Source organism: Lathyrus oleraceus, chromosome 7 (assembly GCF_024323335.1).
Source record: "Lathyrus oleraceus cultivar Zhongwan6 chromosome 7, CAAS_Psat_ZW6_1.0, whole genome shotgun sequence".
Taxonomy (NCBI): Eukaryota; Viridiplantae; Streptophyta; class Magnoliopsida; order Fabales; family Fabaceae; genus Lathyrus; species Lathyrus oleraceus.
Window position 1 is genome coordinate 150,061,861 of NC_066585.1, and position 19,470 is coordinate 150,081,330.

At 35.1% G+C, this 19,470-nt stretch overlaps 3 protein-coding genes across 3 annotated transcripts; 1 reads left to right on the forward strand and 2 right to left on the reverse strand.

The window, feature by feature from the left end:
• Nucleotides 1–3,742: 3,742 nt before the first annotated feature.
• LOC127106804 (glutamate decarboxylase 4) lies at nucleotides 3,743–6,874 on the forward strand. Its single transcript, XM_051044101.1, has 6 exons — nucleotides 3,743–3,962; nucleotides 4,047–4,251; nucleotides 4,334–4,749; nucleotides 4,835–5,088; nucleotides 6,069–6,121; nucleotides 6,221–6,874. Exons 1-6 carry the CDS (start codon nucleotides 3,877–3,879, stop codon nucleotides 6,626–6,628), a joined length of 1,422 nt encoding a protein of 473 aa, XP_050900058.1. The 5' UTR covers nucleotides 3,743–3,876; the 3' UTR covers nucleotides 6,629–6,874.
• Nucleotides 6,853–9,357, reverse strand: LOC127106801 (protein NRT1/ PTR FAMILY 8.3). The gene is made up of 5 exons (XM_051044099.1): nucleotides 9,140–9,357; nucleotides 8,807–8,912; nucleotides 8,511–8,728; nucleotides 7,860–8,416; nucleotides 6,853–7,763 (listed from the first exon to the last, which is right to left on the reverse strand). The coding sequence occupies exons 1-5, from the start codon at nucleotides 9,194–9,196 to the stop codon at nucleotides 6,941–6,943; spliced, it is 1,761 nt and encodes a 586-aa protein (XP_050900056.1). The 5' UTR covers nucleotides 9,197–9,357; the 3' UTR covers nucleotides 6,853–6,940.
• A 1,772-nt stretch (nucleotides 9,358–11,129) lies between these two features.
• LOC127102518 (uncharacterized) lies at nucleotides 11,130–13,060 on the reverse strand. Its single transcript, XM_051039881.1, has 4 exons — nucleotides 12,746–13,060; nucleotides 12,092–12,490; nucleotides 11,768–11,815; nucleotides 11,130–11,567 (listed from the first exon to the last, which is right to left on the reverse strand). The coding sequence occupies exons 1-4, from the start codon at nucleotides 13,058–13,060 to the stop codon at nucleotides 11,130–11,132; spliced, it is 1,200 nt and encodes a 399-aa protein (XP_050895838.1).
• Between the last annotated feature and the right edge of the window lie 6,410 nt (nucleotides 13,061–19,470).

Here is a 19,470-nt window from a genome sequence, read left to right on the forward strand (position 1 = left end):
GGCTTTATGTGGCCTTGCTTTCCACATTCGTAGCATGTTATATCTTGCGTAGATGTGGTGGTCTCCTTTTTCCTGAAATGTCTATTCTTTTTAGCGTTAAAGGATTTATCATTTTTGTTAAAGAACTTACCAAGCCTTTTAACAAGGAGCATGAAATTCTCATCTTCCTCCAATGCTTCATCATCTTTATCTTCTTTTGAGTCTACCTTCAAGGCAATTCATTTAGATTTCTTTTCTTGACTTTCATGTTTCTCAAGCCTACCAAGTTCTAACTCATGTTCTTGAAGTTTGCCAAAGAGTGATGTGGACGTCATTGTTGAAAGACTTTTCTTTTCGGAGATAGTCGTCACCTTCGGTTGCCATTCTCGAGTCAATGATCTTAGTACTTTAAGATTGAGATCGTCATTTGTAAATGTTTTTCCGAGAGCAATCAAGTGGTTAGTCAAGTGAACAAATCTCTTTTGTAGCGCCACGATGGATTCTTCGGGCAGCATTCTAAACATCTCATATTCTTGACTTAATGTATTCAACCTTGATCTCTTTACTTCGGTGGTGCCTTCATGTGTCTCCACTAAGGTGTCCCATATTTGTTTCGCTGATTTGCATTGAGATATGTGGAAGAACTCATCCATGTTTAAAGCACTTTGAAGAATGTTTATTGCTTTCTTTTCATTTAAGATTTTTTTCTTATCATTTTCATCATACGAACTCTTTATCTTTGGAGTACCAATGCCATTGACCACACTCATAGGATTATGCGGATCATCTTCAACGGCTTCCCATATGCCTTCTCCTTGGGCTTCTAGATGTGCCTTCATGCGGATCTTCCAAAAATCAAAATATTCTTCAGAGAAAATGGTGGTTTGTTACTACTTCCACCGTCTTTGAAAACCGGATTCGTTCTTGCGGAAGCCATGCAGATCTTGTAGGAACAGGTTACCTATAACCCACTCTGATACCAATTGTAAGTTTAAGGAGTGCCTTAGAGAGGGGGTGAATGAGGCACTTAGACGATTTTCCGGATTTTTTACGGTTTATTGATTTTTACTTTCTTGAGATGCTTATGTGATGAAAAGCGGTAAAGTGCGGAAAGTAAAGAACACCACGATGTATAGTGGTTCCCCTCACAGATCGAGAGTACTCCACTCCCCTTTCAACATGAAAGAGAAATCACTATAATGTTAGATTCCTAGACAAGACACCTTAAGGTCTTTCTATCTAATTTTAACACACCAAGAGCAATCCTCTTGGATTTACAATGTTTAAAATCCAATCGAGACTCAAATTCTCACAAAAGAACCTCTTGCATCCACACACCGGATAGCAAGGATAAAACCTTACAAACTTATTCTTAACAATCCTAAAAATAAGTTGTAATCAAGAGATATAATTCTGAATTTTTGTAGAAGATGAAATAGTTGAAAATTTAAAGTATATCAATTTATCAATTGATCTTCTCCTTTGTAACACTTAATTCTTACAATAATTATACAAGTGTTCTTTGTATGGAATGAAAATATGATGCTTAAAAAAAGGTTTATGCAAGATTTCACTCTTAAGAAAATTTGGAAGAACACTTAAAAAATGTTCGAAAGAATATGAGTAATTGATTTGAAATTTTTGCAAGGAGGTGAATTTGAAATCTGAAAAAATGATGTATATATGTTGTCTAAACACCTCCTCAAATGGATGCAATTACCCAAAGGATGCCATGGTTCATGGTAAAGAAAATAGAAAAGTTTCCATGAAGAGATGCACTGATTTTTGCCTCTGGTTCAGTGGTAATCGATTACCTTAATATGGGTAATCGGTTACTTTTCTCCAACATGCAAAAATATTTGAATTTTTCACAGAGTAATCGATTACCTTAAAATGGATAATCGATTACTTCATCCCAGATTTGAAAAATAGCTTAAACAATGAAGTGTTATGATTTCTTTTATGCATAAAATTACTTCCAATGATTATGGCATGAATGAGACATGTTTTGAACACTTGTATAATCATCTAGAGGTCAAGTGTTATACCTATTCATTTGAAATACGAATCTTCATGAGTTTCATCGAGACTTGATCATTTAGGTGAAAACTTCCTTCATGAGCTTGAATCTTGATCAATCCTTTTTGTTAATCAATCTTAGACTTGTAGAGAAGTTTGTCATCATCAAAACATTTGAGAAGTCATGTCTTCACATACACCAATGAACCATAATCACTCATTTCAAACTGAAACAAATACCCCTTTTCTAACCCTTTCCTCTCATGTAGGCTTCAAAAACCTAATAGGTAACTCATATTAGACCTGTCATAAGTTATTTTGTTTACAGATTAAGTCAGTTTCTCTCAAAACCAAATCCAACTACACACTGCTTTTCTAATCCTGAAATACATCAAAGCAACATTTGCTCAAGTCTTGCTCTTCAAAACCACTTCTTCAACCACTCTAAGAGGGTTTGTAGATTCATACTAGGTGCTTTCAAAGACACTAGGAGATCTACAACCGAACTCTGCTTCTTTTTTGGACAGTTCTCTCATACCATGAAAAAGAAAAAAGCAACATCTAGTTTCAAGATCATCTTCGAAAGCAGAATACTTAATACAACATGTAGTTTCAAGATCAATGATTATTGTACCTTCTCCGATACCTCAATATTCCTCACCCAAAAACAGGTTTCCATCTACTATGAGAACAACTAAGCAATTCACACTGCTAACACCTCGTCTTCTACAAACGCACAAAGCACATTAAAATGGACTTTCATGTGATCCGTGACAAGATTTAGTCCAAAATTATACACCTGATGTCAATACAATCTTCAGAGCATGTTGTTGACTTATTCATTATAACACTTCATTCTAGACCCTTTACTACTTTATCGCACAAATTATAGATGTACACCATTCATTTTAAGTTTGAGGGAGGGTGTTAAATATATTTAATCTATTATATTTAGTTTTTTTATTAAGTTGTTTTACTAGAATTATTTTAATTATTATGTTATGATGAACTTTTAATAGTAACAAACTAATCATATTATTTATATTATTTAGGGACTCTCATGTTATAATGAAATCTTCTTCTGTCTCGTTTTATTTCTCATGTTGGTAAGAAATGTGGGATTTAATGTGGTCTATATCCCACACATGTTAACAGATAGTGCAAATTGATGAGTTTTCTAAGACACACTCTACATTAAAAATGCACAAATGTTATACATATCACCCCTTTTTTCCTACCTTAGTTTTTTTTAATCGGTTGTTCTCTAATAGATAGGTTATTTGGATAACTCAAATAGACACCTTTGATAAACATATCATATAATATACGTTATTATCACATATCTTTACTCTTTCTCAAATGATCTGTCTAGTAATACTAGTAATGAAAAAGAAGAATTTGAAACAAAGTCAAGTCAAAGATGTAGCAATTTAAATATGGCCATCAAAAGAGATCAATCCCAACAGACTTTATTATTAGTCTTTGCCCAATAAAATTTTTAATCTATATTCTATTCTTTTAAGAAAAATTCCAATATATTTGACACAAAAAAATGTTACTATACATGTAAAATTGGATCAGGACCCTACCCACTGTCTCAAGAAATTTCTTAAATTCTTTTTCTTTTCAAGAAAATTCAAATAAACAGAAAAACAAAAAAGTTTGAACAAAAAGTTTCTTTCAGACTTTCAAAGCCAAGAACAATTCTTCCCTTCTCATACCTACCATCACCATGTATAAATACCAAATCTTCATCTCTATTCTTTAACAAATTTGGAACATACACAAAAGGCCAAGAAGAAGATAAACACTTTACGTTACAATTTCTTTTCTTTTTTGCATAAATAATTCCTAACATATATTATTATACACTTCATCATGGCTTTTCTGAAACCAGCTTTTAAGCCTGGCCTATTTCTTCACTCTAACTTTACCCCTCGTTATACTACAGACTCTCTTCCTAGGTAATGTCTACCAACTTTTTCATATACTATGTTGTTTTGGTGTTGGTTTTGTTGCAAAGTAATGAATGAAAAGTTTTGGTACAGGTTCAGCATACCAAAGAACTCAATGCCAAAAGAAGCTGCGTACCGGAACATACACGATGAGTTGCAGCTCGATGCTAATCCAAAGCTGAACTTAGCTTCCTTTGTGACCACATCTATGGAGGAAGAATGCAACAAGCTTATCATGGAATCCATCAACAAAAACTACGTCGACATGGATGAGTATCCAGCTACCACTGATCTTCATGTACTTCATCACTTTCCCATCTTATAAATATATCTATTTATATCGGTATATAACTATATATTCTCCTCGCCTCATTTAACAGAATCGATGTGTGAACATGATAGCGCGTTTGTTCAACGTTGAGATTGGAGAAAATGAGAGTGCAATAGGTGTGGGAACAGTTGGATCATCTGAGGCCATAATGCTGGCAGGACTTGCATTCAAGAAGAAGTGGCAGAACAGACGTAAGGCCGAAGGAAAATCTTATGATAAGCCAAACTTGGTTACTGGTGCTAATGTGCAGGTGTGTTGGAAGAAATTTGCTAGATATTTTGAGGTGGAACTGAGGGAAGTGAAGGTGAGAGAAGATTACTATGTAATGGAACCTGCCAAAGCTGTTGAGATGGTAGATGAGAATACAATTTGTGTGGCTGCAATCTTAGGTTCAACTTATAATGGAGAATTTGAAGATGTTAAACTCTTGAATGATCTCTTGTTAGAGAAAAACAAACAAACTGAGTAAGCTAAAACATAAGCCAAACTAAATATTATATCTCTCAAACATCAATATATTGGTTCACTGATCATGCTTGTGAATTTATAGATGGGATACACCTATTCATGTGGATGCTGCAAGTGGTGGTTTTATTGCTCCTTTTTTATATCCAGAGCTAGAATGGGATTTCAAACTCCCATTAGTGAAGAGCATAAATGTTAGTGGCCATAAGTATGGCCTTGTTTATGCAGGAATTGGTTGGGTTATATGGAGGACAAAACAAGACTTGCCTCAAGATCTTATCTTTCATATTAACTACCTTGGAGCTGACCAACCCACCTTCACCCTAAACTTTTCAAAAGGTGCATAAAAACCATCTCTCTTCATCTTTCATTACTTTGGCTTACACCTAGGGGTGGCAATTAGATCCATTAAGAGAAAATCCATCCAATCCATCCATCAAAAAATCCATCCAATCCATCAATTACATAAAAAATTAAGTTAATGGATTGATCCAATCCATCCATTTATAAGCATGGATTGATCCAATCCATCCAACACATTTTAATGATCCAATAGATTTTTTTATCTAATTTTAAAAAAATATATTTTTTCAAATATTAAATTTTTTTTATAAAAAATAAATTTTTTTATAAAAAATAATTTTTTTATTTTTTTCAAAAAAAAATCAATTTTTTTTCGAAAATAAATCAACTTTTTTTTCGAAAAAAAATCATTTTTTTTTGAAAATACAAAAAATCGATTTTTTCCAAAAATTTAAAAATAAAAAAAATTCTTATTTTTAAATTAGAAAACTGATATTGTTTTTTTACGAATATAAAAAAATTTATTTTTAAATTATTTTTTTTTACGAATATAAAAAAAATTAAATTATTATTTTCAAAAATACAAAAATATTTTTTTTTTTGAATAAAAAATATTTTTTCTCAAAAAAAAAAACTGATATTGTTTTATTAAAAAAAAGTAAAAAACTTTAAAAAAAAAATAAATTTCAAAGAAAAATTTTAAAGGAAAAAAAAATGGATGGATGGATATCCATCCATTAAAAATATGATAATGGATGGATTGGATGAATTTTTATTCTTAATGGATGGATTGGATTGGATATTTTTAAAAAACTTTTGGTGGATTGTTAATGGATAATGGATTGTTTTGATCCATCCATTAAGGATCCAATCCATATCCATCCAATCCATCCATTTTGCCACCCCTACTTACACCATATATACCTCTGTAGCACTGACGCTTCTGAACAAATGAGTGTTCAGTGTCCGACACATGTTCATCACATAGCTTAAATTTAACCTTCGACTTTTTGCAGGTTCAAGTCAGATAATTGCTCAGTACTATCAACTGATTCGTCTTGGCCAAGAGGTGAGCCTAAGAAACATATTTTAGTTTGATTTACAATCCTTATCACTCCAGAGACATTAACTAACTTGTGGATGCATTTCGTTTTACTTGTCTTGCTAGGGTTATCGGAGTATTATGGAGGATTGCAGAGAAAATGCAATGGTTTTGAAGGAACACTTGGAAGAAACTGGATATTTTAACATACTCTCCAAAGACAATGGAGTTCCTATGGTAGCATTTTCTCTCAAGGACAGAAACCAGTACGACGAATTCAAGATATCGGAGATGTTGCGGCGCCATGGTTGGATTGTTCCGGCATATACAATGCCAGCAGGTGCTCACCATATAAAAGTGCTTCGTGCGGTGATCAGAGCTGACTTTTCACGCACACTTGTCGAACGTCTTGCAGTTGACATAAAGAATGTATTGCATGAGCTTCAGAAACTTGACCTTAAGATTAAGGATGAGAAGTCATTGGATGCACACATGGAAGTCAACAAGCGTCAGAAATCATGGCTGCTTAGATAGCTATATTGAGGGTTATTCTCTTGATAACTAAATATAAAGAACCTAGTTAACTAGTTCGTGTTCTAACTAACTCCAACCAAAGTTGGGCCTTTAGTTATATTTGTTTTATTTTTCAAATCATTTACCTTATTTAATTATTGTTTTGTGTTTATAGATTATATTTTTTGTAATAAATTTGTGCATGTCATGCACTTCTTGTAATAAGGTTGATGTACATTATGAAATTATACAGAACAATCAAGACAATGACAGAAGAAAACATCAAAATGCGATTTTACATTCTATCTAGTCCTAATCATTGCCTGAAAAATCCTAAGAAGCTTTTTTCTTCTTGTACTTTTTGGCTGAAACTATGTACACCAACATATTTAAGAAACTAAGCGCAGCTAGAAGCCAGAAAAAATAATCAAGATGACCTTTGTTCAAGTTATCTGGAATCCACCCGGGTCTTCCTCCTTGTGTAGTGAAGTAAGTTACAACAGTGAGAATGAAAGAGCTCAAGTAATTCCCCAATGAAGTAGTCAAAAGCGAGAAAGCAGTGCATAAACTCCGCATAGCATCGGGAGATTGGTCATAGAAGAACTCAAGTTGCCCCACATTTGTGAATACTTCTGCTGCTCCAAATAAGAAATATTGAGGTATTTGCCATAATACACTAATCGGTACAGCGACAGGTTTATCAACAAGGTCAAGCTCTCGTGCAAGCTGCAGACGCTTAATTTCCACAGCAGCAGCGGCTAACATGCTAAATATTGAAATGAAAAGGCCAATTCCCATTCTTTGCAACTCCGAAAAGCCTCGTTCTTTGCCGGTGAATTTCCTTGCAATCGGAACTATAATTTTGTCGTAGACGGGAACCCAGAAAATAACACTTATTACATCAAAACACGAGAGTGAAGCTGGAGGAATTTTGAAGGAACCAATACTTGTGTCCATCAAAGTTCCTTGTTCCACAAACATTGTGGACAACTGGGCATAAACAGAATTAAAAACAATTCCAGCAGCCCAAATTGGAAACATTCGAATCAAAGTTTTCAATTCCTCCACCTGTGTCACAGTGCAAAGTCTCCACAAGTTAGAATTGTCACCGCTTTCCCTCTCAGCATCCGACACTATAGCTGCTCTGTCGAGACACCTTCATTAAAACAATGGACATCAAAGAACATCAGTGGACCGACCAACTATTAGTTGGAAAAGTTTATAGTAAACTCAAAGTTAATTAAACAATTGCCTTAGCTCGTCGCTATGTTCGAGTTTCCTACTTCCAAGAATCGCAGATCTCTTGTCCGGTGTCTCGTACAGGAGACTACTATTCTCAGGGAGAACCAGTCGCCGCTTCCGAAAAGATGCTACAACTACTTGAAACATTCTTGTAATAGGGCTTCCCCCTGGTTTTTGAAATCTGTAGAGGGGTGTGCCTAAAAAGAAGCTTCCTATAGCTAATCCCATAAACAAAGCAGGAATGCCAAATCCGATACCCCAGCCTGCATTTTCTTGAGTCCATACAATCAAAGTGCTTGATACAAAGGCGCCAATGTTGATAGAAAAGTAAAACCAGTTGAAAAAGGATCCCGTCTTAACCCTTTCTTGGGGATCAGTATCATCAAACTGATCTGCCCCAAAAGACGACACGCATGGTTTAATACCACCAGTACCAAGTGCAATCAGGTAGAGGCCAAAGAAAAAGGCAGCATATTGCACAGGAGTAGCTGGAGGGCACACCGAACCGAAACATTCTGCAGGCTTCAATGCGGGAACAGACGCAGAAAGAGTTAATGTACACATCCCCTGCATGAAACAGCCACATTACAGAATAAGACATGCAAATTGTGGAGAATGATTTGAAAATGAGAATATAGTGTTATAAGATTGAAATGATTACAATGAAATAAATAGTGGAGAAAACAGCAATGGTCCAGTATCGGCCCCAATAAGAATCGGCTAGAATGGCTCCAATGAGTGGTGTAAGATAACAAGTGCCTTGCCAAGTGGTGACATTTCTTGCAGCAGATACATTTCCTTGATGTAGTTTGCGGGTGAGATAAGTAACAAGATTTTTCGCAATGCCATAGTATGCTAACCGTTCGCAGCACTCGTTGCCTGTGATTCATATTACACACACATACATTACTAACTGGAAAAATAGATTAAATCCATGGAAGAAAAAAAACAACTCACCTAAGATAAATGGACAAGCTTTCCAATTGCCTGTATTCTGCTTGAGAACAGGTCTTCCTTTAAAGTCAACTGAGCCATCTCCTGTGTATTTCTTGATTTCTTCATCCTTCATATACAAAATAATCAATTATTCATGCCACTCGTCCAAATTTAAAGAGGAAAATACCAATTAATTATTGAGCTATTCCTCCAATTTGAATATTGAAGATCGACACTAATGTTTAACTATCAAGTTTATGGAAAAAGGGATTGTTGAGTCATAATTCAGCGTTAAAAGTATGATAATTGAAGAAAGAGCTAGTTAAATACTACTAGTTAGAGTGAAAGTGGAACCTGAAGAAGAGATTCTTCGGCAAGCGAGGATGAATCATTATCTATGATGGAACCCATAGCTCCGTTGAAATGGCAGAATTTCCTTTTAGAAGCTTATGGTTGTTTATAGCTCAGTTGACCTATCAATCTGAGTTACATAAGCAACAAAGCAAAAAATAATGTTATTATTATGATAAACCACCAACAAGATACTTTCGTGACATATAACTTTATCAAGACGCAGTTTATGAACTACGCGAAATTTTAAGAATGCATTTGAAAATATATTTTCGGACACATTCCAACACACACTCAAGTAAGATCATTCAGAGTAATATATTATTGTTTGGTTTATTTTATTTCGGAGATGTATCTCCGAAAATTTCTCATAATCACATTTCCATAAATCAGACACATAAGTAACAGACCAAAAACAAAGAATTTTTCCGAATTAAAATTAAAATTCATAAAATAAAATTAGGATTACATATATGAGTTCAACATAAAATGCAACATTACACTTCAATATTCAGGTGGACGCTTCAATATCTTCGACCGATCTTGAAATCGCCGCTTCCAACTCGAACGGAACTTTTGTTTCGAAACTGAAAAACGTATTCCACATAGACTTTACATCCGCTTGCGCCTTGAGCTCAAATTTTCTAAACGCGATCTTTCCTCGGTTGTCAATCGACGATAAGCGGTACTCGAACTTCACAATCTTTAGATTGTCTTCGTAAGGTAGGAGATAATGAGTTTTGTGTTTGATATCTTTGAGGGAGGTGAAGTCGTTGAGCTTGAACGTGTGTCCGGATGTAGAGTTGAAGAACGATACATTTGCGACATATCAGTCAAGGTTCAGTTGCGACATTTAAGACATTTTCAGTTTGTGTGAAATATAACATAAGAGCACCTTAATTTATAGAAGTCATAGATCAATATGGACCACTCAATGACTAACATGTTGATTCCGGAGATATATCTCCGGAACCGCACCCTATGATCTTGTTTCGGAGATGTATCTTCGGGACTTCTCCTGAATCAGTTTCAACACAGAACCTCTAAAACATAATCTTTTTTTTATAAAAGAACAAATGTTGTTATGGGGATGATCAATAATGCATTAAGACATAATATGAACACATATTGAATATATAACACCTCATGTATATTGAGACACAATTACATACACTTATTTATCAGATAAAACAAGAAATTAAAACGAATGAGAACATATGTCGCCGGATAAATATATTAGTGGTACCCCCTTGGACTTTTGTGCATTTGATTCTTTTCCAATATTGTTCAATTTCTCGAATTCTTGCATCATTTCCATAAAATGATTCGGCAAAGTCTTGGCTTTTATGGTTGAATGAGTCGTCCACTCAGGTGATGTAAGTGGTATAGGGCATCCTAGTTTCAAGTAAACTTGAACAAAATGACTTGATTTTGAAAGTCACCCAATACACGTGATACGATCATTTGGATTTTGAGGTGGGGCGGTGCACAGTGGAAAAAAGGTTTCCGAAAAACCGTAGTGTGTCAGATCAACACACACTCTAACATACGCACATGCTATTAGGTGACTCATCTCAGGGAAGCACATCCATTTTGCCTCTGGTGTCGGACCGCTAAGGCAAGGAACAAGAGACTCATAAACTTCATCGAATTTTTCTTTATTTCCGTACAACCGTGTGTATGATTCTTTATGCGTCTTCAACTCTTGGATAAGTTGATGGTGAACAAGTGTATGACTATTTTCTCCTTTACTGAGTAAAGTCAAAACGGCTTGATAACCGTAATTATTGTCCCCCTCAACATTGACGATCCGCTCGATATATTTGTGCATAAAAACCGGCATCTCGTCGATGAATGGAATCTTTGGCGGAAGTGGCGTCAAAGGTGGTTTGCTAATGCGAGCTCCTTTGACAACACTTTTTTGAGATTTTAGAGTTGGTGAGTCGAAAAATACTTTGTCAACATGTTCTAAATATGAAGGAGATCGTGCAGTCTAATTGGCATTCGGTGTAGGCTTCATTTTCTTCGCAACGCCTTTTGTTTTTATCGGTTGAGAGGACGGTTTCGTGTTGGTGGTTTCCGGATAGGAAATCTTCCTCAATTGTTCTTTGATGTGGAGTTTCATATTGTCATCGGCTTTCAAAAATCTCTCTTGTATCACTTCCCATTCGGTTAAAATAGAGATATTCGATTTACCATCATTCATGACACCATCATCATCAAACCCAAGTCTCTTCCAATGAGTATAAAACTCGTCAATTTTTATTGGGTCACCAAGTTTCACTTTTTTAGAAACAAAACAAGCACATGAGAGACCATATGTTTTCACAATTGTGCATCCACACTTTGCTTTATCATAACCTACATTATCAGCTCGTTTAGCATCGTGAAAAATATAGTTTAAACCCGTCCGAAAAATGTTACTGACTAACTGAGAATATAAAGTGTTGTCTTTAAATATGTGTTCCAAAATCGTGATGCTCCAACTAAATGATGTTTGTATATCATTATGCTGGTTTTGAATCATGTGGTTCACGAAGTCCTAGTCTCTACATAAATCGCCCTTACTATTTTCCAACCAAATTTTCAAAGTAGTCAGGCAGACTCAACTCTGTTAGTTGTTGTATTTACAATGTGTCTAACATTATCAGTCCTTGCACAAACAATTTTCTCTTTCACCTGGACAAGAATTATGCTTTCAACATATTTCAACAAATCTGGATACTTTTCACACACTTTTCTGAAATACATAACAGAATCAGCATATAGTTCTTTTATGGAAGAATTTATTATACAATTTCATGCATCCATTATTTTTTCCACAACCACACCCGCTTTTACCATTTTTCCATCTTCATACTCTATCAGTTTCGTCAATACCGCGGGTTTAACTCAACTTCTCACATTCTTTGTTATTTGGTACCTACAAAGTAAGGTATTAGAAGATGAAAATACCTTTGCAACCAAATTCATCAATGCAGTATCACGGTCGATAGCAATCTCTGTAGGTATCTCACCTTGGTCCTTCAACAGTGTTCGACACACCTCTAAGGCCCAAGTAAAATTGTCCTCTTTTTCACACTCAAGAAATGCAAAACCAACCGAATATGTCTTCTTAATTGAGGTAGCACCAACCATCTCCAATAATGAAAGTCTATACTTGTTTATCATGTGGATTGAATCAAGTATGAGCACCATAGGAAACATATTGAACAACTTTATAGAATAAGGATGAGTCCAAAATGTTCCTCTAACAGTAACTTCATCCTCGCACGTTCGGTACCTAGACACATAACTATTATCATCCAACAATTTCAAGAGTTGTTGCATCTCAGTTTTATCCCCCCTAAGCGCCTTATTAGTTAGGTACCAAATATTATACACTTGCTTGATATTTGATATATTTTTGGGTCGTTTCTATTTCAATGTTGCAAGTATATTTTTTGGTTGAACCAAATTCAAGGTCATGTCGGCAATACATTCCTTCTCTTCCAGCATGAGCCGCCACACACTAGGATGACCGACTAATTTTTCACACAAATCATGGTTATACAAACCACATATCACATTAAATCTCTAGTTTTTATTTTCCAACATGTAACCACGCACCTTGAACCGATACTCACATTTTCTAGATCCAGTGTCGTCTCTTTTAAAATTTCGGAGAGGAGTTCTATATTTCTCGCTTCTTTCGTACGTCATTTTCACAAAAACGCATATTTTATTCGAAACATTATTGAACCTTCTGATAACCACACCAAATCCAAGTTTAGATGCCTTTATACGAATCCATTGAAGCATTTGATCATGAGATTCAAACTTTTGCTTGTTTTTAAATTGGTTGCCAACATCTACCACCTTCACAATAACACCTTGGACATCCAGAGAAACAACTTGTTTTAAGAAAATATCGGGGTGCACCATATCTAATGAAAACAATTACAGCATAACAACATATAAGTCACACTGCTGAAAATAGAACCGGAAACTAAACACAGACTAGTTCCGAAGATGCATCTCCGGATAAATTCATACAAGTTCCGGAGATAAATTTTCGGACATGACGCTCCTTTTTTTAGCATAAAAGCTTGATTAATATGAGCAAAGTTGAGGGAAATGAAGGATCTTTACCTGAAATTTTATCTTCTTTTACTCCCTATGATATGATGAACCAAAAAATGGAGATTTGGAGTGAAAAAATGGATTGAGAGTAGAGGGTTTTTTGGTGAAGGGTTTGGTTGAAAACCATCTATCGCAACAATGTTGAGTGATCACAACTGCTTCTTTTATCATATATTTTCGGAGATGCATCTCCGGAAATATCTGACATGCAAAGGTGACGGAAAATTTCAAAATCCAACTCATAATTCTGAAGATGCATCTCCGGAATTTCTACTGAACTGATAAATAAATAAGGTATTTCTTAAAATGTTACGGAGATGCATCTCTGGAATAAAAATAACTCAACTTGTAGGGCGCATCTCAGAATGACCTTTGTTGAGTATGTAAGAGGTGCGTCCGAAGATGCATCTCCAGAAACATGGGACATTTTTGGAAATTCACGTGGTGCAGTAGAAACATATAAAGTGCGTTAAGAAATGCTCTTCTTTAATATACTCTTTAGTAACCCTCGAATTCAATTAAATTATTTAATTGAATTTTTGTTGCTTTTATCTAATTATTTAAATAATTAATATATTTTTTACTATTATTTAGTATATATATATATATATATATATATATATATATATATATATATATATATATATATATATATATATATATATATATATATATATGGTATGTGGAATTAGTGTGTATGTCTGCAAAGGTTAGGAAGAATGGTAGAATTATGTTGGTAGGGGTTAGAAAGAGTGGTAGAATTTTAATTATTTTAAAAATGTATAGAAATATAGAATAATAAATAAAATAATATAAATTATAATATTTGGGTGGGAAATAGAGTTTTTAGAAAAATAAGAGAAATTAGAGATGGGAAGGGTAAAACTGGAATAACTAAAATAGTGGAATTAAGTTTTAATTTAAAAAGAAATGTGTGAAAGTTGGGGGAGTTTACTGATATGTAGAAGTTGCATTGAAGAAAAGGGGTAAGAGGCAAAATGAGAAAAAGGAAGAACAAGAGTTTGGGGAAGAAAATTACCATAATTAGAGTTTGAGTAATTGCTGGAAATTCAGGTAAAAGGGGGGATACTTGAATATAGGTGTATCACCGTCCTCTTTTTATTCAACATTGTTGTGTTTTATGAGTTTTGATGTTCTTTATGTGAAATCCATGATAATTGTCATGTAAAATGTGTAAATATGTGCTCTATTATATGTTGAATATTATGCATGATGTGTAGGTATGAATTCTGAATGTGGATGTTGAATTGATGATTAATGATACTTGACGAATTATGTGTTAAATCAATGGTATAGGTGATATGATATGATAATTCATGTTAAAATTTGGATTGAGATAAATTTAGGTTGAAAAAATTGGGCTTCTAAGTAAATTATCGTGAAATTTTAGTAGAAAAATGTTGTAGACTAATTTGATTCAAATCATGGGGTTACATTGTGAAAACTTGATTCGAATCATAGTCTCCTGGCGGCCTCTTCCTGGTTTGCTACAAATCATAGATTACACATGATTCGAATCATGAAGGCAAATTTTGTTCATAATATTATTTTCATCATAACTTGAATTTTGTGACTCCATTTGAGGCATGGTTCAAAGTGTTGAGTAGCTGACGTGAAATACTACCTTATTATGGTTAGTTAGAGGTTTAATATGTGCATAAAAATATGAAACGTGTCTTTACTTGTGATAAGTCTTATGAGACAATTATCGAATAATCATGTAATCGTGAATTGATGGTTGACATGTGTTGAGTTTGTGATGTTGGAATGTTCTGAGTGAAGGTTGTTATGTGCTTATGAGTATAGTTATATGTTTCAGAATATTCGTATAATTATATGATGAATTATAATTACATGTTGTTGGTGTGAGATGTGATGTGGATTGTATAATTATGTGTTGTGCATGTAATTATAATTCTTTGTGTTGAGGTGAGTAACTCAGAAGAGGGAACTACTATGAATGTTGTATTGCATTGAATATAGGTGTATCACCGTCCTCTTTTTATTCAACATTGTTGTGTTTTATGAGTTTTGATGTTGTTTATGTGAAATTCATGATAATTGTCATGTTAAATATGTAAGTATGTCCTCTATTATATGTTGAATATTATGCATGATGTGTTGGTATGAATTCTGAATGTGGATGTTGAATTGATGATTAATGATACTTGACGAGTTATGTGTTAAATCAATGGTATAGGTGATATGATATGATAATTCATGTTAAAATTTGGATTGAGATAAATTTAGGTTGAAAAAATTGGGCTTTTAAGTAAATTATCGTGAAATTTTAGTAGAAAAACGTTATAAACTGATTTGATTCGAATCATGGGGTTACATTGTGAAAACTTGATTCGAATCATAGCCTCCTGGTAGCCTCTTCCTGATTTGCTACAAATCACATATTACACATGATTCAAATCATGAAGGCAGATTTTGTTCATAATATTATTTTCATCATAATTTGAGTTTTGTGACTCCATTTGAGGTATGGTTCAAAGTGTTAAGTAACTAACGTGAAATACTACCTTAATATGGTAATTAGAGGTTTAATATGTGCATAAAAATATGAAACGTGTCTTTACTTGTGATAAGTCTTATGAGACAATTATCGGATAATCATGTAATCGTGAATTGATGGTTGACATGTGTTGAGTTTGTGATGTTGGAATGTTCTGAGTGAAGGTTGTTATTTATCCTAAAGGAGGGAAAGGAAACGCTCGAAGTAAACCTGAAAAGGAAATGGTTTTGCAACCGGAGATTGCAAGGATCGGGAGTCGGTTACGCAAGGGGAAGGTATTAGCACCCCCTCACGTCCGTCGTACTCGACGGGATCCACGCTCAAGAGAATAGAATAAGGTTGCTAAATAACTGCTCAAAAAGAATGCACACACACTGGAATAAAACACAGATGGAAGAAAAGGGGAACGGGCTCGCTAGGATATCGCATCATATGCCTACGTATCTCATTTGGAATGAGAATCAGAGCTACCGTAGTTCGGCTAACGCACGCCGAAACAAAACACACGCACAGACGCTGAGACGTCAAAAGAAACACACAAGCGGAAACAGACTGCCAATCAATGGACTTATGTCCGACTCCAAACAACAAATACAAACAAGGAAACCGAATGCCAATCGCTGGACTTACATCAGACTCCACGCATACAAACACCAACAGGAAACCGAATGCCAATCGCTGGACTTACATCAGACTCTACACACAACAAACAAACGGGAAACCAAATGCCAATCGCTGGACTTACATCAGACTCCACACACACAACAAACAAGTTACCAAACAGACGGGCTAATAGGGAGTCGGGAACTCGAGCCTAATAGCTGTCAAGCAAACACACACACAAAAAAGAAAAAGGGTGCCCGGAGAGATCTCGCACGATCTCCTGCCTACGTACCTCATCTGGTATGAGGATCAGGGCGACGTAGTTCCCCTTAACAGGGGAGAAACTTCTATCCTAACCAGAGACTGGGAAATGACAAACTAAAAGGGAGACTGACTCGAGCCTAATAGTTATCATGTAATCCACAATAGTCCTAGGTTGAGGTTTCTAACAAGAGTTTGACTCACACAGGCAGTGAGTCAACTCAAGTCTATCTCTACGTACGTCAACTTCCTCAAAAGTTGATCATACGACTCCTACAGAAAGGAGATGAGAAGCTAAGCAGATAAACATCAAAAACAAATAGCACACACTATACACAACCAAGGGGGCTCAAGCAAGGTTGGGCTTTAGTCAAGGGGTCATATCAACCTTGACAAACAAGCCAAATACTGGAAGGGTGGTCAGGCTCTTAACCTCTAACATTGAGAGTTAGGGTGAGCAGATGAAATGGAGATGAGGGTTATGCCTCATAGCTCTTAACCCAGGCCTGGGTGAGCTTGAATCAAAGAATGTGTGGGAGTCCAGAATGTGGGACTCTATTCCACATGACTTGACACAACAAGATTTTGGGTTTTTATTCAAAGTGCATCAACACAGGGTGTGAACAAGATGAATGACACAACTGAGTAGCAGGGGATGGATTACACATCCCTTTTATCTGCCAATGCCTCTTCACTTAGGAGGTCTTTACATGTACAAGGCACAAAGATAAACAAACAAAAACATGGCCTCTTAAAGAGGGCTTCAGACAGGTGCCTGCAAAAATAACATGACAGGTCTTCCAGACTACATGGAGAATAGGAAGTTACCTAGGTGGTATGCCAACCACAAGCAAAGCAAAGTTCAAATGAACTTAAAGCAACTTAGGTACCTGTGAAAACAACCAAACAATCAGTATAGTATTCAGACAAAACAACCAGAAAGTCCAACAGTGAGACAACCAATCATCAGACAACATCAATGCAAGGCATGAGATGCAAGTAAACTAAATTAATTCATCATCCCCAAGACCTATAAAACAGCAAGGTTAGTCAACCAAAATAACTTGTATCTCAAGTGATGAGATCATATCAACCAATGTGGCTAATTGCTTGAAACCTGAAACACAAAGTCCAAAGGATGAGAACAAACCACTAGCTCAAAGGCTAGGGTCAAAGGTGGGGAAAAAGTCAAAACAAAACTTGATATTCAACATGAAGCAACTTCAATCAATCATGAACATGTCCTAAAAAGGAATAAATCAACCTCACTAAGCAAGGGCATGCAATAAGCAAGAGAAGTCAAAGGCAATTTCAAAGCACATATTTAGTCATTGAGAATGAAAATTCCAAATCAAAACAGAAATGATTCAAACAATTATGAAACTTTTTTTGAGCATACAACATGTCCAATAGAATCAACATACCAAAAATCATAAACAGAGAAACTCATTTGATATGGAAATGAAAATGCACAAGTTGGACATCAAATTGTATGACACAAATTGTCACACCTAAAGTACATGTGTCCCAAATAGTGAAGACAATAGCAAAAAATGCCAAATAAAATCACACAAATCCATCAACATGTTAAGAATCATCATGCAAAATTTCATGGAATTTGGATCAATATTGAGCATTTCATGCTAGAAAGAATGAAGCAATGTCACAAAAGCATACATGTTCAATCACTCTAACACAATTTAATTTCCAGGCATGGTAAAATCACAAAATTAAAACTATAAAATTCTAGACATCTCAAGGATCATGTGGAAAAAAACCTGGCATTATTTGGATCATTTTTCAATTTGATATGAATTTTTGAAGTTGAGGAAAATATTGAAAAAAATGTGAAAACATGATAATGGAGGGAAAGAGGAAATGATGATTAATTTTAAAAAACGTTGGAGCGGAGGATTGAAGGGAGGGGAGCGCCTGGACAAAACGACGTCGTTTCACCAGTGCCCTAGCCAAATGCAGAAACGGACACTATGCTGACGCTAGGTGGACGCTAGTGGCGGAAACCACCGTCTTCTTCATGAAGACGGTGGTTGTTACTGTTCACGACGAATTTTTTTTCCAGAATTTCAAAATTCATACACCAATGGAAAGCTCTCATCACGTAGATTCCAAATATTATAAAAACTAAGCCTAATTCTCAACATATTTCATGAATCGAACGAAATAAGTTTGGATCTACAAACTTTAATTCAACATAACTTCTTCATTTTTTATCCAAATTTCATGAAATTTATATCAGAATTTCCAGCATGAAAAGCTCTACAACTCTATGTGCATAAAAAAGAGAATTAGGAGATTCGAAATTTGCACCTTCTTGAAGCTCCAACAATGGCAATAGTGAATTCTGGTGATTCAAGGCTTGGCACGTGTGTAGATCTACTCCTGAGCACTTGTTATGAGGACTTGTGAAGAAATTGAGGCTTGGAGAGGCTTAGATCTTGCTCAAACAACACTTTCCATCTTCATGTTCTTGCTTGGATTGTGCTTGATTTCTGCTCGAATCTTCCAAACCAATGCTTGATCTACACTAAATGAAGGTCAGAGAACAAGAATATGGAAGAAAATCAATGTGTTATATGGAAGAAATTTGAATTTCAATGGAGAGAAAATTTTGGAGGGAAAAAATTCTAGATCTAGAAATGATGAATAATGAGCAATTCTGTTATGATTAGCTATTTATATGACATGTTAATCCATTTGCTAATCATGTTTAGGCTTGGTTAATGAAATTTAGTGAGAAAAGAGGTGTTATGCAAAAATTGGTTTTTTCACCCCATGCATGCAATCC